At 44.3% G+C, this 27,056-nt stretch overlaps 1 protein-coding gene across 1 annotated transcript in view; it reads right to left on the reverse strand.

Annotated features, from left to right (window-relative positions):
• Positions 1 to 26,634, reverse strand: part of REST (RE1 silencing transcription factor) — a 58,400-nt gene extending 31,766 nt beyond the window's left edge. Inside the window, exons 1-2 of the mRNA XM_082243334.1 lie at positions 26,503 to 26,634; positions 7,131 to 8,015 (exon numbers count right to left, since the gene is read on the reverse strand). Of these exons, the coding sequence (XP_082099460.1) occupies positions 7,131 to 8,007 (877 nt within the window). The 5' untranslated portion in view covers positions 8,008 to 8,015; positions 26,503 to 26,634. The remainder of the gene's footprint in view (positions 1 to 7,130; positions 8,016 to 26,502) is intronic.
• Between the last annotated feature and the right edge of the window lie 422 nt (positions 26,635 to 27,056).

Consider the following 27,056-nt stretch of genomic DNA (forward strand, 5'->3'; position numbering starts at 1 on the left):
GAGGACAAGAGAGAGAGAGAGAGAGAGAGAGAGGACAAGAGAGAGAGAGAGGACAAGAGAGAGAGAGAGGACAAGAGAGAGAGAGAGAGAGGACAAGAGAGAGAGAGAGAGAGGACAAGAGAGAGAGAGAGAGAGAGAGAGACATGAGAGGACAAGAGAGAGAGACATGAGAGGACAAGAGAGAGAGAGAGAGAGAGAGAGAGACATGAGAGGACAAGAGAGAGAGAGAGACATGAGAGGACAAGAGAGAGAGAGGACAAGAGAGAGAGAGAGAGAGAGACATGAGAGGACAAGAGAGAGAGAGGACAAGAGAGAGAGAGGACAAGAGAGAGAGACATGAGAGGACAAGAGAGAGACATGAGAGGACAAGAGAGAGACATGAGAGGACAAGAGAGAGACATGAGAGGACAAGAGAGAGACATGAGAGGACAAGAGAGAGGACAAAAAATTGGCAAAATAAATGGAAAAAATGCAAAACACCGCTTTCGGTATTCGGCCTTCGACCAAGCATTTCATTATTATTCGGCTTCGGCCAAGAATTTCAATTCGGTGCATCCCTACTTCTAATCTATATATAAGGTTACATTTAAGTACATCTCTGAAATACATGTCCCAATGTTTTAGTTCTTTAAAATGCTGCAAATACAGAAAAATTTGCTGTCGATCTGCTAGAAATGACTTCTTGTTTGAGCTGAAATTCAAAGCAGTGTTGTAAGCCTTGTCCAGTGCTCCTAGAGAACGCCTCTCCAGAACATACGAGAAAGGTGTTCCGAATTCTAGAAAGGGCTAGTAATGGTGCTTGGGATTGAAATGCAGCAAAGGGGAAGTAGATCACAGTGGATTTATAGGAGGATCAACAATCACTTGTCTATACTTGCAGCATTTTAACCACTTAAAGACCAGGTCTTTTTATGACATTTGTAGTTTATAAGTAAAAAGCAGTATTTTTTAGCAGAAACCTTAGAATAAAATGGCAGTCGTTGCAATATTTTATGTCACACTGTATTTGCACAGTGATCTTTTAAAGCAATTTTTTTGGAAAACATACACTTAAAAAAAAAAAAAAAAAAAACACAGATTAAAGTAAGCCCAATTTTTTTGTATAATGTGAAAGATGATGTTATGCTGAGTAAATACAGAGCATCTCATGCTTTAAATTTGCGCAGGCTTGTGGAAAAGCGACAAACTACAGTACTTAAAAATCTCCATAGACACTAACATTTTTTACAGGTTACACGTTCAGTTACCGAGGTGGTCCTGCGCTACAATTATCGCTCTTGCTATAACGATCGCAGCAATACCTCACGTGCAGTTTGAACACTGCTTAGATATTCGGGCGCGACTTAGTTATGCGTTTGAGCACGGAGGGATGGATCACATTTAATTTTTTTTTCTCTTATTTTACTTTTTATTTTTACACTCTCGATTTTTTTTTTATTCGCTTTTATTCCTATTACAAAGAATGTAAACATCCCTTATAATAGAAAAAAGCATGACAGCTCATCTTTATTGAGAGATCTGGTTGCACCTCTCCCGCCTCCTATAAAAGTGATCTTGCATCGAATCCACCACTGGGATCACTTTAATCTGAAAGCCTGCCACCTGAGGGAAAAAATGATACCGGGGTTATGGCAGCTAGCTGCTAGCATTACAACAGTATTTAAAGGTCATAATCATGATCTACATTCCTAGTTAGGTGGTCGGCAAGTGATTATAGAGGAGCGCCAGGCACCTATCAAAAAAAATAAATTAGAAAACAGCCACTCACCTGTCCCACAGTCCAGTCCAGCGGGGAGCTCACCCCAGCCGTCTTCATCCTCCGTCCGCAGGTGCTTGGAACGGAATTGGGAGCAGGTACCTGACAAAAATCAGGTACCTGCCCCCCCCCCCCCCCCCGCTCTTTAAAAGTGCCAATTGTGCAAGAGGAGCTGGGGACGAGTCCTTAAAGCAGAACTTCCCCTTTTGGGGGGAGTTTCGCTTTAAAAAGACAAAAAATGACACCTACCGATGGAGCTCTGACCTCAATCTCTCATCATTAGACCTGGAAGTTTAGACCGTAATCTGGCAATCAACCAAATCTTATGCAATAAACACTGTCTCTAGATGCCAATTATACTGTCTTTATTAAGTAGTACTTGGTCTCCGCAAGATCACTAAAATAAGTCTAACTTAAAGCGGAGTTCCAGCCATTTACTCACCTGTCCAACGGTCCAGCGATGCGGCCGCCGGAAGCCTCGATCCTCTCCCTCAGCACCGGCATCACTGCTGTGGGCACCCGGCTGTTACAGTTTGCGGCTTCACAGCCGGGTACCCACTGCGAATGCGCGAGTCGCGCTGCGCGCCGTGATTGGCCGGCAATCTTCTGGGACCTCTGACGTGTCCCAGAAGATTGCAGGGAGGGAGGGGGGGGGGAGGAGAACTTCCGCTCAGGGCGCCGCGGCGCTCCGAGCGGAAGTGGGAGCGGGTACCTTTCAAAACTAGGTACCCGCTCCCCCCCCCAAAAAATGACATGCCAAATGTGGCATGTCGGGGGGTCAGGACTCCCTAAAGCGGAAGTTCCACTTTTGGGTGGAACTCCGCTTTAACCCCACCAACTGCTTTAGCGGTTGAGGTGGTCCCGCCCAATAGCTTTCCAATTTTGGATGGAGGGATTTCAGATGCTCACATCACTCACTTTCACTAGATTCTGCAGTAGCCTTGCTGAAAAAATGTGCACCGGCCCCAACAAGAGCCTTTACATCACTACTTCCTCCAAGCAGACAACAGTCAGAGCCTGGAGGACACCTGGCGTATCCATGCTTGAAAATAAAACAAGGGTAATGGGTTCACAATTTACTCCCCCAAAAGTTTGACCAGACGTTGGATGAATCATGAGATGACCCATCTGTCTCGCGATTGGGACTCGTTGCCTACATCTGTGCCGATAGCCCGGACGGGCGTGACCCCAATCATTTCCCCTTCTTTTCTCATCTCTCTCATTTCCATCTACTTATTTTCTATAATAATTACTAATCTTACACTATATATGACCTGACTTGGAGCGCATTTGCCAATCTCTCCTAGTTGGTCTGGGAAAGCGTATTTATTTATTTTTAAATTTACTTTACATACCTGTTTCTAGCTAATATTTGTAAGACGTTTTTTGGACAATCAAACCATACAAATTGGATACATTGGACACTCACATTGTGATAAGAGTGTATACCTCTGCACTACAATGTACTTGTAAACTACTTTATCACAATAAAAAATTTTGAACAAATTAAGACAAAACGTGGAAATGTGCAGATGTACTAAAATTTATTTTTTGACCAAACATGCATTTTCAGCCCTGTAAAATGTATCAGTAGTGAGGAAACGAAATGTCACAGGTCCCCAAGCTTGTAAAAAGCTGTGGTTGGTTACGCAAGACCAAACTCATTAAAAAGATTGTAAAAAAAATTAACAATCACTTGTGCGTATTCGCTCCTGAGCCCCACTGCTGCGTCCATTGACACAGACAGCAGGACCCGACCCCACCCCCGCTTCCTCATCACTGGCTTTGATTAACAGTACTGGGAGCCAATGGCTCCAGGTGTCCCCGTAAGACTCGGAAGTGAGGGGAGAGAAGAGATGTAGACATGCACAGTACTGGATCGAATGAGGGCTCGGGTAAGTATAAGGTGGGCACTGACAATAATAATTTAGGCTATACATACAACCACTTTTAAATAATAGTAAAGGTTTTTTTTTGTTAAAAAAAAAAACACACAACATACTTATCTGCTCTGTGCAATAGTTTTGCACAGAGCAGCCACAATCTTCTACTTCTCGGGTCCCCCACAAGCACTCCTGGGCTCCTCCCCTTTGACCAGTGCCCCCCCATCTCAAGCCACTTGATAGGGGGCACTGGTCCCCGCTTTATGCATCCATAATACACACAGCCTTAACCCACTGTGCACATCACTGGATCGAGAGAGGGCTCAGATGAGTATTGAGGGGGGGAGCAGAACATGGAAGGTTTTTTGCCTTCATGCATATAATAAATAAAGGTAAAAAAAAAAAAAAAAAATTCTGCCTTTAGGCTTTAAGGATTATTTTAATGAGGTTTACTTTATTTCAAGAAAAATGTACTAATCAAAAAGAGAAGTTCAAATATGGCACAGCTCTGAAATATATATATATTTTATCATAGTAGTTGTTTTAATGGAGCCCTTTCCTTACTCATGCAGGGCAGAGTAAAATATTCAGTTATTCCCCTTTCCCCAGCAGCATATACTCCTTTTTGGCTCAATGCTGGTCCATTCAGCTATCAAAAGCAAAGTGAAATATGATCAAGTTGGAAGTATGGATGAGCATCTTACTCATTCCCCCTCTCCCATGTGGCAAGGGTGCATCCTAACAGCCCCAGTGCTATCACATCAGGCAGAGTAGAAATCCATTTTCCAAGTTAGAGCTTAGAAGTTTGTCTGCAAAGTCAGAAAAGGGGACTATGCTACTGGGGAGGGATGAGATGAACAAAACCTGTATTTGTCTGCCCTGCATAGGCAAATTAATGGTTCACTTTACCAATACAAATCTTTATTTTTATGAATTACTTTATTTGGGAAGGTGCTGTAGCTGTCCTTGCTTAGGAGACTGCCTCTTACTTTCTTTCCGTGTGGAAAAGAGTGTATTTATCCCTTCTCTACTCTAGGTCTGAACAAATCCCAAGGGTCACCCGTTACAGCTGGCACCTAACTTTTGAGGCTCTCTTAATTGTCAATGCAACTGGCTCCTAAAAAAATCCTGCTCACTCCTGGAGAGACTGGCATGTAAATTCAATATTGTACTTCGCTAACAAAAAGTAAAAAAGGTTTTGGTTGTAGTTGGACCTTAAAAATTTAAAGAGGTATTAAAGTGGTTGTAAACCCCCTCTGTAAGTTGTACCCACCTAGAATAAGGCTTACCTATTAGGTAGTGTAAATATCTCCTAAACTTGCACCGTTTAGGGAGATATTTACTGTATAGTACGCCGATGACGTGATCAGCTCATGCGATCTGAAGGAACAGCCGCCCGTGCTGTTTCTTCAGAGCCCTGTGCTGTGACTGTCAGCTCTCGTGCACATGCGCGGGAGTGATGTCACGCGGCTCCCGGCCAGTAGCATAGCTGGAGTCCGCAGACCCGGAAGGAAGACGGCTGAAGATGGATGCGGCCTCCAGCGGGGACGACGAGTTCTTAGTTTGGAGGCAAGTGTCACATAATGTGCTCGAATGCGATGCATACTAGCACAGTATGCTTTTACTTTTCAGGGGGGGTGGGGGGAAGAATATAAAAAAAACACACTGGGTTTACTTCCTCTTCAAACCCAAAACCAAACATTATATTGAAGCCTACCAATTCTTAGATGTGATGGCTACACTTTTCTTTTCTTTTTTGTGCTATATATTCACCTAGTGATCTGATATTTTTCGAAAGAACAAGTTCAGCAGCAGAGTATCAGATACAGAGATGAGACAAACACTGACAGGGGGGTCATCTTTTATTTAAAACCTTTTTTAATAAAAGGAAAAAAAAAAAAAAAAAACTGTGGCTGGAACGGATAATAAAAAGTGTGAACTGGAGCTTGGCTTCAATTTGTTAGTGTATTTAAAACTGCTGGTACATCTAAACACTCTCCACCCCCCAGACTGACAATGCTGCTGTCCAAAGGTGTCCCTATGTTCCCACATCTAGGATTGGGGGTGCTCTGACACAGGAGGTGTGTAACTGGCCAGAATACTGGGTGAAAACAGAAAACAAACTGATGCAGCCATCACATCTAACGATTGGTATACTGGATAGATAACATTTATGGTTTGGGGTTTAATACCGTTTAAAACCCTGGACAAAAACACCTGAATACTGATAATCAAAGTTGCAGCAGCATATGGATGCCCACTCCTCCTCAGCATTTTTCCTATTAGCACAAAGCCCAAGTATCTCCTAGTGGAGTCACTTCCTGGGCCAAACTGAAAGCTGTTGTATAGGATATCCAAACTAGTTACATTAAAAAATAAACAGGTTTTTATTAATACTTTTCAGATCCAATTCATGTGTTTATACCCCTGTACTCCTAGGGACAAGGAAAAGCTAGTTAAAGCGGAGTTCCGGCCACAAAAACAAAAATTTCAATGAACATACCCCGGGACAGTCAGGGCTCGTACATTCCACAATGGATAGCCTCTGATCTGTCCCGGTTCGCACTTACCTGCAAGAAGAAATACTCACTTTTAAAAATTTCTTCTCCAGCGTTGCCATCTCTGTTGTGGGTAGCTGAAGCCAGCGCGATCCCCTTCTGCGTCCTCTTCTCCCAGAATGCGCCTGCACCGGCCCCTCTCGTCACTTACGGTGCCGCGCCGCATTCCTCCACAGCTTCTGGGCATGCCCAGAAGCTGTTTAGCAGGGAATGCGGCGTCGCACCGGAAGTGACGAGCGGGGGCCGGTGCCGTCGCATTGATTCCTGGGAGCGATGACGTTCAGCTCCCAGGAATCATTGCAAACCGGAAGGGACGGCGCGGGCCGTGGCAGGAAGTGGAAGAAAGGTGAGTATTTCTTTCTACAATAACAAGGTAAGTAAAAAAAAAAATAAATCCTAACTATCCAATTCCTTTTCAGGTGAAGAAAAGCAAGCGGATGGCCACAAAATCGATTATGTCGATTTTGTGGCCGGAACTCTGCTTTAAGCCTAGTACACATAGGCCGAATGTCAGGTGCATTGGCCGGTTCAATAGACACTAGCCGGCATTCGGCCCATGTGTACTGCAGCCGATTCGGCCAGCTTCTCTTGAAGGGGCCATCCCTCTGTCAGAACACAATAGAACAGCAGGAGAGATCGCTGTAACATTAGATCGTTAGTACAGCGGCTCAGACCTGAGCTATCAGTTTTTTGTCGTTTAGACCGCTGGGTAAAAAAAACAAAAACAAACTTGTAATGTGCACTCCACTCCAACTCAAGGTTGAATTTCCGTTATCTCTAATAAGAAGGGGACTTTTTAGAGCTGCACGATTTTAAGAACTAAATTTCACACAAAATTAACATTGTATAACCTTATAATCAGTGTTGGAAGTAAAATTATTTGTGAAAGAATCAAAAGATTGCATTGTTTTTTCTTCCCAAATTCAAAGTTACCTGTATGTGTTCTTATATGCTGAATGTAATTATTCTTACGATCTGAAAAATAGGAACACTGCGAGCATGTATAAACAATCCTAGGAAAGTGATTCCGGAGATGTTTCTTCCAGTGATATTCGCTGACTGTTGTGTATGTACATATGGTGCACTTGTAAACTCTTTCATTTTCAGCTGCTTTGTTGTGATGCTTTAAGTGTGCCAAATAGTGATCAATTCTATTGGTGTTATAGCCACATCGGTCACATCTGATAGGTCCTTTAGAAGTGTCCACCTCTTCAGATGAGCAAGATCCTGATTCTTTTGTGGTTTTATTTGTGTCATGATCAATGAATCTCTTAGCACTGTGGTCCTTAATATGATGAACAAACTCTTCTTCTGATTCAGCCTTATACTGGCAAGGCCTACACTGAAAAGGCTTGCTTTTGGTGCTCTTGTTTTTCTCTTCAGCCGCTGGAGGAGCCTCTACATCTTTTTCTTGTTCAGTTACTATGGGATTATCAAGAGTAGGGGTTTGATTGTCACATATATTCTCTTCCTGCACTTGAGGAGGTTGAATTTCCATTATTTCAAAGATGGGCGCCTCACTTTCCATGGCTGATTCTTCCATTTCCATTCTTTCCCCTTCACTATCAGAAAAACTGTTTTCATAGACAGTGGTTAATTCAGCCATTTGCTTGTCTTCTTCCAAAGCATAATCAGAGCAGCCATTGTTAACTTCTCCAGTAAGAGCTACATTTGCTAGCATTATCAATCGAGGAGCTGCTATTTCTGCTTTAGAAAGATCATGTAAGCCATACATGTCACCAATGCCAAAGCTGCTGCTGTTGCAGAATAAACTGCTGCTGCTGGCTTGGCTCACCATTTGCGTAGCCATTGTGAGAGCTAAAGAAAGAATAAACAAAAAAAGTAGGGAGTCAAAAGAAAAACTCAAAGCAACAATTCAGAGCCATATGCATACGGTAACATAAATTACATTTATAGTAGGAAAGCACTATTTTATATTAGTAAATGTAAAAGTTAAAACAATCAAATACAAGTTAATATAGTAAGTCCTTTACATACAAACGTTCAAATTGGCAACTTTCAAAGATGCAAAAGTGAGTTAGCATGTCCAACCACACAAGTTAGTTTACTTGTCTGGCATACAATTTCACCGCATGCTGGCTGCTGTAATTTACTTTTCAAGGAATAGTACTGCAAGATTAAAACATTTGTTTTTTTTTTTATAGTTTTTGTGAAAAGTAAACTACAATACTACAAATCTGACTGCTTGTGTGAGTTGGGAACCTAGGCTAACTTTGTTGGACGTACAAACACCCTCTCTGAACAGAACTTGATCTTAAGTAGGGGACTTAGAGCTTCACGATTCTGGATTAAATGAGAATCGCAATTTTTTTTGCTTAGAATAAAGATTACGATTCTCTGCGTAACATTTTTTACATTATACAAGAAAAATTGGGCTAACTTTACGGTTTCGTTTTTTTTAAATTCATTAAAGTGTATTTTATCCCCAAAAAACCTGAGTTTGAAAGACTTCTGCGCAAATACAGTGTGACATAAAAGATTGCAGCGATCACCATTTTAGCTATGGTCTCTGCTAAAAAAAAAAAAAATTATATTATATATATATATATATATACACACACACACACACACACACACACACACACACACACACACACACACACACACATATATACATACATACGAACGATCTGCCGATTGTACGCTTGTTAGTATGATGCCTCCGACAGCCGTCAGCGCACATTCTGCCGACAAGAATCTGTCATGCAAGCATTAAAATTTTTGTATGCCGACACCAGAACGGCCGATTGTTCGCCAGTCAGTACAGAATTCGGCCGACAGACCGCAGATTTGCAAGACTGGGCATGCTCAGAAAAGAAAAAACACAGGGAAAGTTAACCATTACATGACATCACTTCTGCAGTCGGCTGTAGTCGGCGGACAAAGTTCACCAAACACGCACATGAGGCTTTTTTTGAGCCGCATCAGAATCGGATCGCACAGTGGTTCACACTTGTGCGATCCGATTCTGTGCGAACTCGCAGATCGCACTGCGATATGCGATCGCAACTAGGGGTGTCGTTAACTTTCAATTGACACCCCCTGCGTATCGCATATGGCAGTGTGAACTACCAGAGGTGCGGATGCGATGCGGGAACACGCTGCATATTTCCAGCGTTTCCGCATCGCAGAAGTGTGAACCGGGTCACACTACTGCGTTTGCTGAGATTGCATGTAAATTCAGAGCACTCTGCTCCTAAATTACATGCCATCTCATGTGCGGTGCGAGTTCACCCATACACTTTGTATGGCTAAATTCACACCGCATCCGCAATAAACTCGCACATGAGGCTTTTTTTTAGCAACAGCAGAATCGGATCGCATAGTGGTTCACACTAGTGCGATACAATTCTGTGCGAACTCGCAGATCGCACTGCAATATGCGATCGCAACTGGGGGTGTCGTTAACTTTTAATTGACACCCCCTGCATATCGCAGTGTGAACTACCAGAGGTGCAGATGCGATGCAGGATCACGCTGCATATTCGCAGCATTCCCGCTTTACACAAGTGTGAACCGGGACTAAGAGTCGGTTCACATTAGTGCAACTTGTCAACCTGACAAGTCGCGCTCCCTCGCGGTCCATTGACCGCTACAGGACCCGTTCTAATAGGAGCGACAAGTCGCTACGACTTAGAAAAAGGGTCCTGTACTACTTTGGGGTGACCTCGGAGCGACTTGCATAGACTTCCATTATGTGAAGTCCCTGCAAGTCGCTCTGAAGTCGTGGTGCACGGGACTGACAAGTCGCCTCCCGAAGTATTAAGGAGTCGTGTTGCCCAAGTGTGAACCGACTCTTAGTCTTTAAGAGGTTAAACTGCCCTCACTTACAGATGGAAGTTCATTCCTTTGATCTAAAATAACAAAAAGATACATTGTAAAGCATTGTGTTTATAGTTATCTAGCAGCCTTAGGCCCCGTTCACATACAAGCGACGCTACTTCGCACCGCGACCTCCGAGCGGCCGCCACAGACTTCATAACATTGAAGTCTATGGCGGTCGCCTCCAGGTCGCCCCAAAGAAGCTCCGGACCCTTTTTCTAAGTCGGAGCGACTTGTGTCGCTCCTATTAGAACGGGTCCGCAGCTTCCCTATGGGAGGCGACCTACGGCGACCTGTGAGGCGACCAGGTCGCCTTAGTGTGAACGGGGACTTAATGTTGATAAACATTTGCCAGGACTTTTGTTTTTTTTGACAGCTGTGAGTAAGCAGAGAACAGCTCTGTAAGAGCCTGTTCACACTGGGGCGAGCTGCGCACTGCGACCTGTGAGGTCGCCCCGGCAAGTAGCATCGCCCCAGTGTGAACGGGGTCTCAGACCCCGTTCAGACACGGGAGACGCGACTTGCTGGGGCGACCTGTGAAGTCGCGGTGCACAGCGTGCACCGCGACCTCGGCGCGACATGCACGGACTTCATATCATTGAAGTCAATGCAAGTCGCCTCCAGGTCGCCCCAAAGTAGTACAGGACCCTTTTTCTAAGTCGGAGCGACTTGTGTCGCTCCTATTAGAACGGGTCCTGTGCTAATCAATGGCAGGCGAACCACCGCGACTTGTCAGGCGACCAAGTCGCCAAACAAGTCGCGCTAGTGTGAATGGGGACTAAGACTCGAGGATATGCTGTTTTAAGATCATGAGGGGGGGGGGGGGGAAATCGAGATTGCAATGTTTAAATGATTAATCGTGCAGCTCTAGGACTTCTTGTACTCTGAAATTATTTCTCAAATACTGCATTTAGTTACCAGACAAGTAATTGATCACATTTTACAACACCACAAGATCCAGTAGACTGCATTTTCTTTTCCATACTGTATCTACTTTTGCAACAATGGTAAAACTAGTGATTTAAGAGCATATACACATATCTAGGTTCAGCATTTATTTTTTATAAAAAGAATGAATGATGCTTTAGAACAATATTAAGCAAAGGCATCTTGCAGTGCATTCCTATGGGGAATAAATTTAGAAGAGACAAAGCCAAACCTGGCTGGCTAAACCGTAGCGTTAAAAAACTTATTAGGGGAAAAAAATTGGCCTTCAAGAAATATAAATCAGAGGGCACCGTATCGGCCTTCCAGCAATACAAGGAGGAAAATAAGAAGTGTAAACACGAAATCAAGATGGCTAAAATCAACTTTGAGAGACAAATAGCGGAGGATAGTAAAAAAAACCCAAAGAAATTCTTTAAATATATCAACAGCAAAAAAAACTAGGGCAGAGCATATTGCACACATAATTAGCGATGATGGGAGGATGGTTACAGAGGACACTGAAAAAGCAACCGTGCTGAATTCTTTTTTCTCGTCAGTCTTTACGCAGGAAAAGGAAGGGTACACTGACCATGACTGTATGGTTAGTAGTAATACACAGGACTTGCCACTATGGCTAACAGAGGGGGAAATCAGGGAAAGACTGGATAAACTTAACACAAACAAATCACCAGGCCCGGATGGCGTACATCCGAGAGTGCTCAAGGAACTCAGTATGGTTATATCTAGACCACTGTTCCTGATCTTTGCTGACAGTATTAGGACAGGAGATGTACCAGGGGATTGGAGGAAGGCTAACGTGATTCCGATATTCAAAAAGGGCCAGAGACATATCCCGGGAAATTATAGGCCTGTCAGTCTGACATCAATAATATGTAAACTTTTGGAGGGGATGATAAGGGACTATATCGTAGAGTATGCTAAAGACAACAACATCATCAGTAGTAACCAGCACGGGTTTACAAATGGGCGATCTTGTCAAACCAATCTCTTAGCATTCTACGAGGAAGTGAGCTGTGAGCTAGATAGGGGGAGACCAGTGCATGTGGTGTACTTGGATTTCGCTAAGGCGTTTGATACAGTTCCCCACAAGCGCTTAATTTATAAAATAAGGTCTGCAGGTATCGACAGCAGGGTTTGCTCTTGGATACGGAATTGGCTAAAAGGCCGTGTCCAAAGGGTAGTAATAAACAGCGCATACTCAGACTGGTCTGAGGTAGTAAGCGGGGTGCCCCAGGGCTCAGTCCTGGGACCAACCTTGTTCAATTTATTCATAAACAGCATTGAGGACGGGATCAGTAGTTCGTTATCAGTTTTTGCAGATGACACAAAATTGGCCAGGGCAATAACTGCACAGCATGAAGCAGATATCCTACAGAATGACCTGGACAAAATTACGGAGTGGGCAACGACATGGCAAATGAGGTTTAATGTGGAGAAGTGTAAGGTTTTGCACTTGGGGACCAAAAACATAAAAACACAATACACGTTAGGAGGGGAACCCTTGGGGGAATCAAAAATGGAGAAGGATCTGGGAGTCTTAGTTGATGATAGATTAGGCAACAGCATGCAATGCCAAGCGGCAGCTTCCAAAGCCAACAGAATATTAGCATGCATAAAGAAAGGGATGTATTCCAGAGATAAGACTATAATCCTTCCACTTTATAAAACTCTGGTCCGACCGCATCTGGAGTATTCTGTCCAGTTCTGGTCGCCAGTCCTCAGGAGGGATGTGTTGGAGCTGGAGAAAGTCCAGAGAAGGGCAACTAAACTAATTAGGGGGTTGGAGGACCTTACCTATGAAGAGCGGCTGCAATCGCTCGATTTATTTTCCCTGGAGAAAAGACGTCTGAGAGGGGACACGATAGCAATTTATAAATATCTTAATGGGGATCTCAGCTTAGAAGAAAAGCTGTTCATTCGAAGGAATTGCATGAGGACTCGAGGACATACAATGCGATTAGAGGAGAAGCGTTTTAACCTCAGGCAACGTGGGGGGTTCTTTACTGTTAGGGCTACAAGATTGTGGAATTGTCTACCACAAGAGGTGGTTTCTGCGGGTAGTATGGTGACTTTCAAAAGACTCTTAGACTTACATCTCAAGGATCAGGAGATTGAGGGCTATGTTAGATGATTACAGTCACACACACCTACACAGGTTGAACTGGATGGACTATTGTCTTTATTCAACCTCACCTACTATGTAACTATGTAACTATGATTTTACATACTTTAATTTAGGGCTGGGCGATTTTGCCTAAAAAAAAAATCTTCTATTTTTAAAGAAAAATTCGAGTTTCGATTTTTTTTCCAATGCACTTAAAAAATGACTGCAGACATCAGATATAGTGTCAAAAGTGCAACTTTATTGCTATTTTAACTCCTAAAGAGTTAAAATGCATAGAATCCCAAAACAAAGTACACGCTGCCATGTTGTTAATTTTTTGACTGTGTTGTTGTTCTTTTAGGCCCCATTCACATACAAGCGACGCTACTTCGGACCGCGACCTCCGAGGTCGCGGTGCGAGCAGCGCGCCGTGACCTCGGAGCGGCCGCCACGGACTTCATAACATTGAAGTCTATGGCGGTCGCCTCAAAGAAGCTCCGGACCCTTTTTCTAGGTCGGAGCGACTTGTGTCGCTCCTATTAGCAGCTTCCCTATGGGAGGCGACCTACGGCGACCTGTGAGGTGACCAGGTCGCCTCACAGGTCGCCTTAGTGTGAACGGGGACTTAATAGACTAGACATTAGACAGTAAAAGAAGACGCGGGGGCTGGCTCATATCGCGCTGAGCGGGGAGGGAGGAGAGCTCACTGTGTGGAGGGAGGACTGACGAGAAGCGCTGCAGCTGTATATGTGTGTCTGACGGACCACCGCCGCGCCTGGATGTGACGTGATCTGGCGGTGCGTCTGTACAGGGGCTGCGCTGTGATAGGTACAGTCAGAACTCCCCAGTAACCGGCCACCTTTTTTAGTTTGAAACAATTTTTTTTTTTCAAATGAGTTTTTTCTACAATTGTTTTTTTTCTGCTTTTTTCCGCCTTTTTCCGCCTGCCCCCGCGTAACTACACACACCTGGGCTCAGCCAGCTACTAGTCCGCCGCACAGGAACCGAACTCTCCCCAGTTACGGACCACCGCCGCCACGCCTGGATGTGACGTCAGCTGCGGGCGGTGCGTCTGTACAGGGGCTGCGGCGCGCTGTGATAGGTCCTGAAAGATGCTCCATGGGCTTTTCCAGATTGTTGGTAACCTTGTCTCAAGGACCAATTTACCATCTTGCTTTACAGTATCTGGCTTTAATGGTCATTGCTGTTTGAAGTCCTGGTTTTTAGACAGGGGCATCTCTAAATTTGTGGGTTTCCTACAATGCTAAAATCTAGAGTGGCTACTTACCGCAAAATCAGTGAACGTATGGGCTTTGGGGCTTTCTTCCTAGCATTTTCTCCATTTGCTAAATCTTTTCTCCTTCCTGCAGTTGGGCCTGCACAAGTGGCACTTGGCATTATGAAGAGACAGGTTTCTGCCCTTTCTTCTGTTTGAGACCAGAGAACTCCCCGGCCTGAATGTGAAGTCAGCTGCCGGGAGAGGAAGGGGGCGGTGCGTCTGTACAGGCCAGGGGCTGTGATATCACAGCCCCTGGCCTGTACAGACGCACCGCCCCCTTCCTCTCCCGGCAGCTGACGTCACATCCAGGCCGGGGAGTTCTCTGTGTACCTATCATAGCGCCGCAGCCCCTGTACGGACGCACCGCCCGCAGCTGACGTCACATCCAGGCGCGGCGCGGCGGTCCGATACTGGGGAGAGTTCGGTTCCTGTGCGGCGGACTAGTAGCTGGCTGAGCCCAGGTGGAGGAAAAAAACAATTGTATAAAAAAAACTTGTTTAAAAAAAAAAAAAATCGTTTCAAACTAAAAAAAAAATCGATTTATCGCCCAGCCCTACTTTAATTTTAAGATTTAAATCTTCGGACTAGAATCAGAATGGCAGTAAAATAAGGCCCTAGACAGGTGGTTCTCTCCCCTGCCAAACAGGTCTTGAACTGGGCAGCTGTTGTGAACTCATCATCACGTTTGTGGTAGTGCTACACAGCTGGCCAAACCTTATTTGCAAAGTCTGTGTCAAAGTCACTTTGCTCAGTTGGCACATATGGTCCTAATGCAAGGCTTGACAAATTTGCTTTGAACCTAGGAGCCAGCTAAAAAGGTTAGGAGTCTGTTAAAAAAAAAACAAAAAAAAAAAAACTAAGCTTACGGGTAAGCTTTGTGCACAAGTTTTAAAAAAAAAAAAAAATTTAATTTTAGGACTGTACACAAAATCCCCAAAACATTATATAATTTTCTGAAAGCAGACACTTTAGAGAATAAAATAGTGGTAGTTCCGATTTTTTATGTCACACGGTATTACTGCAAAGGTCAGGGAAACACAAAAAAAAAAAATTTAAATTTAATTTTAGAGGGCACAAAAAAAGCAAAAAATTACCCAATTTTTGGGTAAAATATAAAAGCCCAGATTGCACAGAGTAGATAAATACCCAGCATGAAAATCCTCAAATTTGCATGTGCCCGTGATATGGCGACGAACTTCAGTACCCTATATTTTCACAGGTGACATTTTAAAAGCCCCCTATACAGTGGATATACAAAATCGACATACCCCTGTCAGGTTTATGTGATACAAAGGCAAAGAATTCATTTCAGAACTTTTTCCACCTGTAATGTGACCTATAAAATGTACAACAAACTGAAATCTTTTTAAGTGGAAGTATAAATAAAAAAACTAAAATAATATGGTTGCCTGTGCACAGCCTTCTCAGATCACCCCATAGATTTTCAATCTGATTCAGGTCTGGCCTCTGACTGGGCCATTCCAAAACTTTAATCTTCTTCTGGTGAAGCCATTCCTTTGTTCATTTGGATGTATGCTTTAGGCCGTTGTTATGCTGAAAGATGAACTTCCTCTTTATATTCAGCTTTCTAGCAGAAGCCTGAAGGTTTTGTGCCAATATTGACCGGTATTTGGAACAGTTCATAATTCCCTCTACCTTGACTAAGGTCCCTGTTCCAGCTGAAGAAAACCAACCCCAAAGCATGATGCTGCCACCACCATGCTTCACTGTGGGCATGGTGTTATTTTGGCCCCAGACATATGTTTTGGAATTATGGCCAAAAAGTTCAACCTTGGTGTCATCAGACTAGAACACATTTCCCACGTGCTTTTGGGAGACTTTACATGTGTTTTTTGCAAATATTATCCAGGCTTGGAAGTTGTTCTTCATAAGAAAAGGCTTCCATCTTGCCACTTTACCTCATAGCCCAGACATATTAAGAATACGGGAGATTGTTGTCACATGTACCACACAGCAAGTACTTGCCAGATATTCCTGCAGCTCCTTTAATGTTGCTGTAGGCCTCTTGGCAGGCCCCCCAACCAGTTTTCTTCTCATCTTTTCATCAATTTTGGAGGGATGTTCAGTTCTTGGTAATATCACTGTTGTGCCATATTTTCTCTACTTGAGGAGGACTGTCTTCACTGTGTTCCATGGTATATCTAATGCCTTGGAAATTCTTTTATACCCTTCTTCTGGCTAATATATTTTAACAATGAAATCTCTCGGTGTACCATGGTTTTTGCTGTAGAATGTGACTGAGAAATGTCAGGAAAGACCTACTAGAACAACTGAACTTTATTTGGCTTACTCAGAGGCACTTTAAATGATGGCGGGGGTGTACTGACTCCTATTTAACACGAGTTTGAATTTGATTGCTTAATTCTGAACACAGTTACATTCCCAGTTATAAGAGGGTGTGCACACTTATGCAACCACATTATTTTAGTTTTTTTGCTTTATTCCACCCCTCCTAGGGCCACTTTCACACATGCGGACCGTTCATATCATCAGTTCGGTCACCTCAAAATAGATTAAGTATTCATCAATTTTTGTACATCCACTACCCATGCAAAAACAGATGAAAAAATTTGACCATTCGTCAGTTTACATCCGTTTTTTAACGGAAGAAAAACCGAGCTTTGATCAGTTTAAAAAAAAAAAAAACACGGATGATTGCGGATGTAAACTGATGTAAATGGATGATCATCTATTTACATACGTTTTTTCCATAAAAACGCACTAATGTCCATTTTTCATCCATCAACGGATGGATGAAAAACAGACAAACGGACAGCAGGTGTGAAAGGGGCCTTAAAATTTCAGTTTGTTTTTCCAATCAAGTTGTACAATTTATAGGTCACACTAAAGGTGAAAAAAGTTCTGAAATTATTTATCTTTGTCTAATTTTTTTTACATCACAGAAACCTGACATTTTAACGGGGGAGTGTAGACTTTTTATATCCACTGTAGCTCACCTGTTTGGCGTTACAAAGGTCTGGTGCTAAAATTATTGCTGATTCCAGCATCCTCGGAGATTTGAATGTGTCTTGCATTCATTTTCAGGCATATGCACCCTGACATGTATGTTTAGGTTTGTACATGCATGTATGTATGTGGGGGTAGGGGCTCAATTTTATTGGGGGGGGGGGCGGGGTTATATGCTTGTGTGTAACTTTACTTACATTTTTTACAATGATAAACATTTTTATTCATGTGAAATCACATGTGAACGTAACATTTTTTTTGGGTGGCAGGTTCTTTTTAAATGAGACCTCCAGGGTTTAAAAGACCCTGCATGTCTCCCCTGTGCTCCACTGAATGCAATGCAAATCGTGCTGCATTACAATCTTTCCTGGCCTTGATGGCCAGCGAAACTGTCAGAGACCCGGAAGTGACATCAAGATACAAGAAAAGAAAAACAGTTGGAGAGACAAGATGCACCATTTGCATATGAAAAGGACAAGCTATAGAAATCAAGGACAAGTGTAATGTCCATGCTCGAATGTGAATGCAATAACCCCCAACAGTTATCGTGAATGAGAAAAGTTCCACGTTACAAACATATGCAAAAGAATGCATGAATTAATCTGACATATAAAGTGCTACATACAAACATACAGTGTTTAGTATGCGACTGTAAAACCAAATAAAGTGCAAAGTGACAAATGTGCAAACAAGCAACCTGGATTGCCAAAATGTGCGACCATTATCACAGAGGAGAGTCAGGAGCGCTTACCAGAGTTAATGGACTCTAATGCCAGCGGCAAAGAGTCATTCAAGCAAAAGGTAATAAAACCATAATGACACAATGATCTGCGAATGATTGTCAATGTCTCTTTTTCACATAAAATCTTCACCATGCATATAGGAATTTCGATACCCATAAGAAACAAAAAGTCTCATTGTGTAAAACCATAAAAGAAGGACTTTATTTAAAAGTAGAAAAAAAACGTACATTCTCTCTGCAGTTTACAAGCGATTCAAGCACAAGTAGTGTGATCAGAGAATATCCAAAAGGCGCAATATCATGGAGCAAACTCAGCATAACTACACGTTTCGACCACACAGACATCTGGGGTACACTATGATGGTTTTACACTATGAGGAGACCTTTTGTTTTCTATGGGTATCCAAGTTCCTATATGCATAGTGAAGATTTGGTGTGACAAATGGATGTTAATCATCCAGAGATCATTTTTTCATTATGGTTTTATTACCTTTTGCCGCTGGCATTAGAGTCCATTAACTCCCGAGTCTCCCCTGTGATGATGGTCGCACCTTTTGGCAATCTTCCATTCTGAACACGGAATGCCCCTTTTGGATATGAACTCTAACCCTTATTTTAACACCTATTAATCACGTTATTGAGGACTTTTACCCTTTTTTTTTTTTTTTTTTTTTTTTATATACAATTTTTGCTCCTTTATTGTGTTATATAGAGGTTGCTTGTTTGCACATTTGTCACTTTGCACTTTATTTGGTTTTGCACAGTCACTTACATACTAAACACTGTGTGTGTGTGTGTGTGTGTGTGTGTGTGTGTGTGTGTGTGTGTGTGTGTGTGTGTGTGTGTGTGTGTGTGTGTGTATATATATATATATATAGCACTTAATGTCAGAATAATTCATGCATTCTTTTGCATGTTTGTAGCGCGGCACTTTTCCCTTTACTTGCTTTGGACAATATCGTTGTATTGTAGTGCCAGCAGCTGTTCTCCCTGACAGTAGCGCAGTCATTTTTTACATAAGTCCAGTTATCATGAATACATACCGACAAAACACAAACATATGGTTGCGTTTCCGTGGTAATTACAACTGGTAGTAAATCTCCATAGCAACTCAAGTTATAAGAATTAGTAAGCGACAAGCGGTATAGGTTTTTTCTTAGTAAGGAACGCACAGATCAGGAAAGTGGGATGGTACCTCATATAATGTCAGGTAGAAAGAGGCAGAAATCTTTTGTTTACAGCTGCGGATGAGAGTGGCTAGGTGACGCTGCCTGCCTCGTTCACTAGAATGAGAAGTCGCCGGTGGCCGCAGCTATTTGCAGCACTACGCACAGAAAGCAATCAATTGCAGTGTTTGCAAATGGATGCACAGTGTTGTGGCTGCTAGCGACCTGACATTATAGTGAACAGAGCCAGCAACCAACTAGCTGTTCTCATCCACAGCTGTGAATAAAAGATTTCTACTGCTACAATGCACATCAGCCTTAGGCTAGGTTCATACTTACGCGTTTCCCAGTGCCTACAGTGATTACAGTCCATTTAACAGGATTTTCTATGGGTCACTAATGCATCTGTGCATTTTAAACTGATGCAGGTCTTTTTGGAAAGGATCAGGGACTTTTTTGCCCACAGCAGATTGCATTTTTGGTTTCCCAGACTTCAATGAAAAATCAACAGAAACTCATACAAATAGCATTTTTGCTATGTTTCTGCTGCTTTTTTGCCTCTTTCTTTTGCATGACAGACAACTCCCAAAAAACACATCAAATCATTCTAAATGGCAACCCCACGCATCTCAGCAAGCAGCGCAATCGAGGGAACAGCTGGAAAAACTGCATGGTAAAAAAAGACCATGCAATTTTCCTGCTGCCGTGTTTTTAAAACGGTGCTTGTGCCTTTTTTTGTACAGTTGACACTGTATCAATGAATGGGCTGACGTGCCCGAGCAAATGCATCCCCACATTAGTGTGAACCGGGCCTGACCCTTATAAAAAAAAAAAATGCAGTGGCTGAAAAACGCATAGATGTGAACGTGTGCCATAGGAAACCATGGTAAATAGGCTGTAATGCATTTCTGCAAAAAGTACCCAAAAAAACACATAAGTGTGAACCAAGCTCTAGGGCCAGTTCACACCACATGCAGTCCAGTGCATTTTTTTCTCCATCAAAAATGCATGGATAGTAGGTTATATGGTTTCCAATAGTATAGTTCACACCAGTGCTGCCAGTTTTAGTACATTCCAGAAAAAAAAAAAAAAAAAGTATAACATACATTTTACTGCGTTCCAGTGCAGTATCGAAACACACCAAAAACATACGTCCTTATATAACCGCTTCAAAATGGGTACTTTTACCCCCTTTCAGCCCAGGCCACACTTTGAATAACAGTTGTGCAGTCATGTAACAATGTACCCAAATGCAATTTGTATCATTTATTTCAAACAAATAGAGCTTTTTTATTGTATTTAAAGAGGAGCTCCACCCAAAAAGGGGAAGCTCTGCTTGTTTCCTTCCTCCCGTTTTGACAGGTACCCATCCCCACTTCCTGGAGACCTCTCTGCAGTGAGGGCCCCCTTCCACCGCCGCCGGGCCATTCATAAAGCACAGCTTGCTTCGTACATGCGCAGTAGGAAACCAGCTGCAAATCCACAAGGCTTCACGGCCAGTTTACCTTAGTCAGGATGGCAGAAAAAAAAAAAAAAAAAAATGTTTTTTCTTCGTTTTTGTCAGAAAATTATGTAAACAAGTATTTTTTCTCCTTAACCACTTAAGCCCCGGAGGATTTGGCTGCTAAACGACCAGGGGGTATTTTGCGATTCGGCACTGCGTGACTTTAACGGACAATTGCGCGGTCGTGCGACGCTGTACCTAAATTAATTTGGCGTCCTTTTTTTTCCCACAAACAGAGCTTTCTTTTGGCGGTATTTGATCACCTGTGCGATTTTTTGATCACGCGCTATAAACAAAAAAAGAGCGTAAATTTTGCAAAAATAGCAATATTTTTCCCTTTTTTTTTTATATGAAATTCCCCCCCAAAAAAATGTAAAAATCTAAATTTTTTAACATTTTCGGCCAATTTGTTTTATGCTACCTAAGTTTAAAAAAAAAAAAAAAAAAAAAAAAAAAAAAAAAAAAAAATCGCAAAAAGCGTATTTTGATTGGTTTGCGCAAAAGTTATTGCGTTTACTAAGGGAAAGATTTTTGTCATTTTTGTTGTTTTTTTTTTAACGCGTAATGGCGGCGATCTGCGATTTTTTTTGCGGTACTGCGACATTGCGGCGGACAGATCGGACCCTTGACTGACATTTTTGACACTTTTGGGGTTACCAGTGACATTTCTACAGTAATCAGTGCTATCTATATGCACTGTTACTGTAAAAATACACTGGTAGTGAAGGGGTTAACTTTATTTGAGAGGGAGGGGCTGTGTGTGTCCCTAGGGGCGTGATTCTAACTGTGATTGGCTGTGGCTTCAGCTGTATGCAGAGTGATCAACGGATCTACATAGTACATCCATATGATCATCTCGTTTACACAAGCTGCCCGACTCTCTCCCTCTCCCCCGCCGATTGCAGAGTGGCCGGCGGACATCGGGTCCGCTGGTCACACGCGCGGGGGGTCCGTGACCGCGCGGGAGCGCGCCTCCGGCGGTGCGCGCTCGCTCCCTAGACCCTCACAAGCTAGTGATGTAGCCCTACGTCACTTTGCCTGTGAGGGGCTGACCGCCGCCGTAGATAGTCGTGCGGTGGTCGGCAAGTGGTTAAGGCTGAATTCACACTATTACAAAATCGATGCATTCAACTCACATGACAGGAGACTGTGCCTGGCTCTCAATGGAGCCGGTTCACATGGCTCCGTGTCCGCTGCGGAGCGGCTTGCAGTAAAGTCCAGTGCGTCTTCTGGTCCGTTTTAGGTACGAATTCAGTCAAAAATGCAGACCTGGAATAGTGCACGGAGATGGACAAGACCCCCTGTTGTGAGCCACTCCCAATTCTGCGTGAAGCCAGCCTCGCTGATGGGCACTGATGAGGTGACGAGTTATAATTAGCGATCTTGAATACGGAAACGCGTCAACTGCCTGCCTCGATTGTCTTGTTGGATTTACAATCCTAATAAAGGATCATTTTATCTTCATCCACTGGAGTGCGGTCAAACCTCTTTTCATTTACATTCACTGATGAGGTGACACTAATATGCAGCACTGCTAAGCACTGTTTGGGCTGTACTGATCATCAGTGTCCCGATTATCTGTACAGGTCTCCCCTGTGAAGAGATGCCACCAATTGGCTCTCCATTCCTCACACTATCAGTGAGAGAGAGGAAAAGCTGATAACCAGTATTTCCTTGTTTACATGTGATCACCTGCGATTGGACACAGCTGACCACATCGGTAAAGAGCTGCGTCATCAGCTTCTTACCAAAATTGGGGTCCCAGCATGCCCACGATCACCATGCCCCCGAAAGCACGGCGAGACTGAGGCGACGTCATTCGTCTTGTCTATATGGCAGAAGGTAGTTAAATCAGAGTTCCACCTCTCCCTCCAAAAATTAAAAGTCAGCAGCTACACATACTGTAGCTGCAGACTTTTAATATTAGGACACTTACCTGTCCTGGAGCCCAGCGATGTCAGCACTGCAGCCGATGTTTCTATCAGCTGTCGGGTGCTGCTGCCGCCAGTGCCGGTAAGGGAACCAGGCAGTGAAGCCTTGTGGCTTCACAGGCGGGCCCCTACTGCACATGCGCGAAGCGTGCTGCGCATTCATATTGGCCCGGCGGCGGGGGAAGGAGGAGGCCGAACTTCCGAGGGACGGCGCGGTCTCCCGGAAGTAGGGAAGACAGGTACCCATTTCCCCCCCTCCAAAAAACAATAAGGTGCGAACACCTTTCTCCTGCGCTTGGAATCCAAGCCCCCCGACCACACTCCTCACGGGACTCACAACTGGCTAAGGTCTTGCTGCCCATAACGGACTGGGGTAGTCCACCGGTACTAAAGACAAAGAAAACAAAGAAAGGGCGCACCGACCTAGCGCATTATCCTCAATAACCTTGATGATAATGCGCTAGGTCGGTGCGCCCTTTCTTTGTTTTCTTTGCCTTTAGTACCCATTTCCCCCCTGAAAGGTGCCAAATGTGGCACCAGAGGGGGGGGGGGGAAGCAAAACAGCGAATGTTCCACTTTTGGCTGGAACTCCGCTTTAAGGCTAGGAAAAAAAATGCACTGGACCGCATCAAAAATGCACTGGAACAAAACAAAAACTCACATGCAGAAAAGCATCTATGAACTGGCCCTTTGAGAGAATAGAGTGCCCGCATTATGCCCCGTACATACGCGTCGACAGTTGGCCATGAATTTTCGGCCAACGTCCGATTTTCGGCTTGTTAGTATGATGCTTTCGACAACCGACTCCGACTTTTCGGCCAAATAAAATCTGGTGTGCAGGCTATAAAATTTTTGTTGGCCGTCAACACAACGGCCGATTTTCCGTCAGTCAGTACAGATTTCGGCAGACAAAAATCTGATGAGCAAGACTGGGCATGCTCAGAGAAGAAAAAACACACGGAAAGTAAACCAGCACATGACATCACTTCTGAAGTTGATTTTTGTTGGCCGAGAAGACTCGTGTGCAGTCTAGAGCACATTTCAACCAACACAACAACACTGGACAAAAGTCAGCCGATCGGTCGGCCGATAATCGTTGCGTGTGTACGAGGCATAAGGCTCCTTTCATACCTGTGTGACCTAAAAGTCATGTGATTTTTGACTGGACTTGAAGCAATGCCTGTGTAATCCTGAGGTCTATATACCTCAAAATGCACCACCGTAGTGCAGAGACTACTTTAACCACTTGCCGACTGCCTAACGCCGATCTACGTCGGCAGTCAGCCCCTCACAGGCAAAGTGACGTAGGTCTACGTCACTAGCTTGTGAGGGTCTAGGGAGCGAGCGCACGCCGCCGGAGGCGCGCTCCCGCATGGACACGGACCCCCCCCCGCGCGTGTGACCAGCGGCCCCGATGTCCGCCGGTCACTCGGCGATCGGCGGGGGAGAGGGAGAATGTCAGGCAGCTTGTATAAACAAGCCACCTGTCATTCTCCTCCCTGTAAAGACACTGATCACACGGATCTAGTATGTAGATCCGTTGATCAGTGTCCTTACAGCTCAAGCCACAGCCAATCACAGTAGAAAGCATGCCCCTCCCTCCCAAATAAAGTTAACCCCTTCACTACCAGTGTATTTTTACAGTAACAGTGCATATATATAGCACTGATTACTGTAGAAATGTCACTGGTAACCCCAAAAGTGTCACAAATGTCAGTCAAGGGTCCGATCTGTCTGCCCCAATGTCGCAGTACCGCAGAAAAAAAAAAAAAAAAACGCAGATCGCCGCCGTTACGCGTTAAAAAAAAAAAAAACAACAAAGTTGACAAAAATCTTTCCCTTTGTTAGTAAACGCGATAACTTTTGCGCAAACCAATCAAAATACGCTGTTTGCGATTTTTTTTACCAAACATAGGTAGCATAAAACAAATTGGCCGAAAATGTTAAAAAATTTTGATTTTTACATTTTTTTGGGGGAAATTTCATATAAAAAAAATGTGATAAATATTGCTATTTTTGCAAAATTGATGCTCTTTTTTTGTTTTTAGCGCGTGATCAAAAAAAACAAAAAAAAAAAATCGCATGGGTGATCAAATACCACCAAAAGAAAGCTCTGTTTATGGGAAAAAAAGGACGCCAAATTCGTTTAGGTACAGCGTCGCAGGACCGCGCAATTGTCCGTTAAAGTCACGCAGTGCCGAATCGCAAAATACCCCCTGGTCGGAATGGGGGTAAAATCTTCCGGGGCTTAAGTGGTTAAAGTCGCACAGATATAAATGGTACTCATTGGAAATCATGGCGTACAACTTGTCATGCGACTTTGCAGTCCCAAGTCAGACAAGCGTGAAAGGAGCCTTACCCAGGAGCCAGCCTGTGTGACATACGTGGCCACTGAAAGAGCGCAGGACTGGCCCGATGTCTGTATAGTGAAGTGTGCGGCTTTCCATAGATCAGTGGTTCTCAACTCCGGTCCTCAGGACCCACTAACAGGTCAGGTTTGCAAGAAAACTGAAATACATCACAGGTGATGCTCAGTGATTGCAGTATTCTAGTCTGCATCTCCCCAAGGTAATACCTAAAATGTGGCCTGTTATGCCTCGTACACACGCAACGATTATCGGCCAACCGATCGGCCGTCTTTTGTGCAGTGCTGTCGTGTTGGTTGAAATGTGCTCTAGACTGCACACGAATTTTGTCGGCCAACAACAACCAACTGCAGAAGTGATGTCATGTGATGGTTAACTTTCTGTGTGTTTTTTCTTCTCTGAGCATGCCCAGTCTTGCTCATCAGATTTTTGTCTCTTGAAATCTGTACTGACTGACGGAAAATCGGCCGTTCTGCTGACGGCCAACAAAAATGTTATAGCATGCACACCAGATTATGTTCGGCCGAAAAGTCGCAGTCGGTTGTCGGAAGCATCATACTAACAAGCCGACAATCGGCCGATCGGACGTTGGCCGAAAATTCACGGCCAATTATCGATGCGTGTGTACGAGGCATAACAGGCCAGGTTTGCAAGAAAACTGAAATACATCACAGGTGATGCTCAGTGATTGCAGTATTCTAGTCTGCATCTCCCCAAGGTAATACCTAAAATGTGGCCTGTTGAGTCCCGAGGACAGGAGTTGAGAAGCACACAGAAGCCGGCCATAGCGCACCAGCCAGGATCACCATGCACGCCGTTTCCGCTCTTGTTAAACTTCGGAGTTCTACACACCCATGTCCCTGAATAGGAGGGGGACACAACACACATCCTATTCCAACACAGGAACCTAACAAACATCACACACCGCCAGGAAGGGGACAGTGAGGGCTGAGCATTGTTAACTTAGTCTCCCCTCCTCCCACCGCCAACAGGGGGGAGACGAGAAGCCCCCCCTCCTCCATGTTCAACAAACTTTTACTGAGGCCTGGGAGCGGACGCCGCCGCTAGCCCCCCCTGCTGTCACACCCTGGACAAGCTCCTTCCATGTTTACACGGGCAGGCAGAGTGTGAGGGGAGAGGAGTGTGAGGAGAGAGAGAGAGGGGAGGGAGGACTGGCTCGCCCAGCCGTGTAGAAGTTTGAGGTGTTCACCTAATCCTCCGCCGCTCACCTCCACCTTCCCGCTCCCCTCACAACTCTCCCCCGGCTTCTTTCACACGCTTTCCGCTTCTAGTCACACACTGCCAACGCCGAACAACAACTTCTTACAGTCTCGGCCTAAGCACTTCCCCGTCACCCTCCCTCCTCCCCAAACTCCGTCCAACTCCCGAGTCCGCTCCGTACGGCGGACTAATACAACGGTACGCTGTGCTCACCTTCCGCTCCGTGACCAAAACTTCCACAGGAAAGCGATCGCACCTTCTAACCGATGGCTGCCTGGATCACATTCCTACACACGCCGCGCATTCCTGGCCAGGCTCACCCTCCCCAATGTGCATCGACTGCAGGGAGCGCGCACGCTTCTTGCCCTCGGCTCCGCGCTCGTGCCCGCTGCAGTTCTTCCTCTCCTCAGTCATGTTCACCTGGAGCCAGTAACCGGCTGAGAAGAGAGTGAAAGCTTACAACTGGAGCTTATTGTAGCCGTTTGGTGCCCTGAGGGGTTCAGGTAACCCACCACAAGGAACATGTTTGGTGTGTGCGAAGAAACTCCGCATAATAAGCTGTGAAAGAGCTTCTAGCAGCCAGGTTAAAGGTATATAAGCTGCTTCTCTGCTAGGTCACACAAATACACATAGGCCTAGGTCACACAAATATACATAGGCCTAGGTCACACAAATGCACATAGGCTTGGGTCACACAAATACACATAGGCCTAGGTCACACAAATGCAAATAGGCCTGGCTCACACAAATATACATAGGCCTAGGTC

Source organism: Pelophylax lessonae, assembly GCF_965119305.1.
Source record: "Pelophylax lessonae genome assembly, chromosome: 1".
NCBI classification, from domain to species: Eukaryota; Metazoa; Chordata; class Amphibia; order Anura; family Ranidae; genus Pelophylax; species Pelophylax lessonae.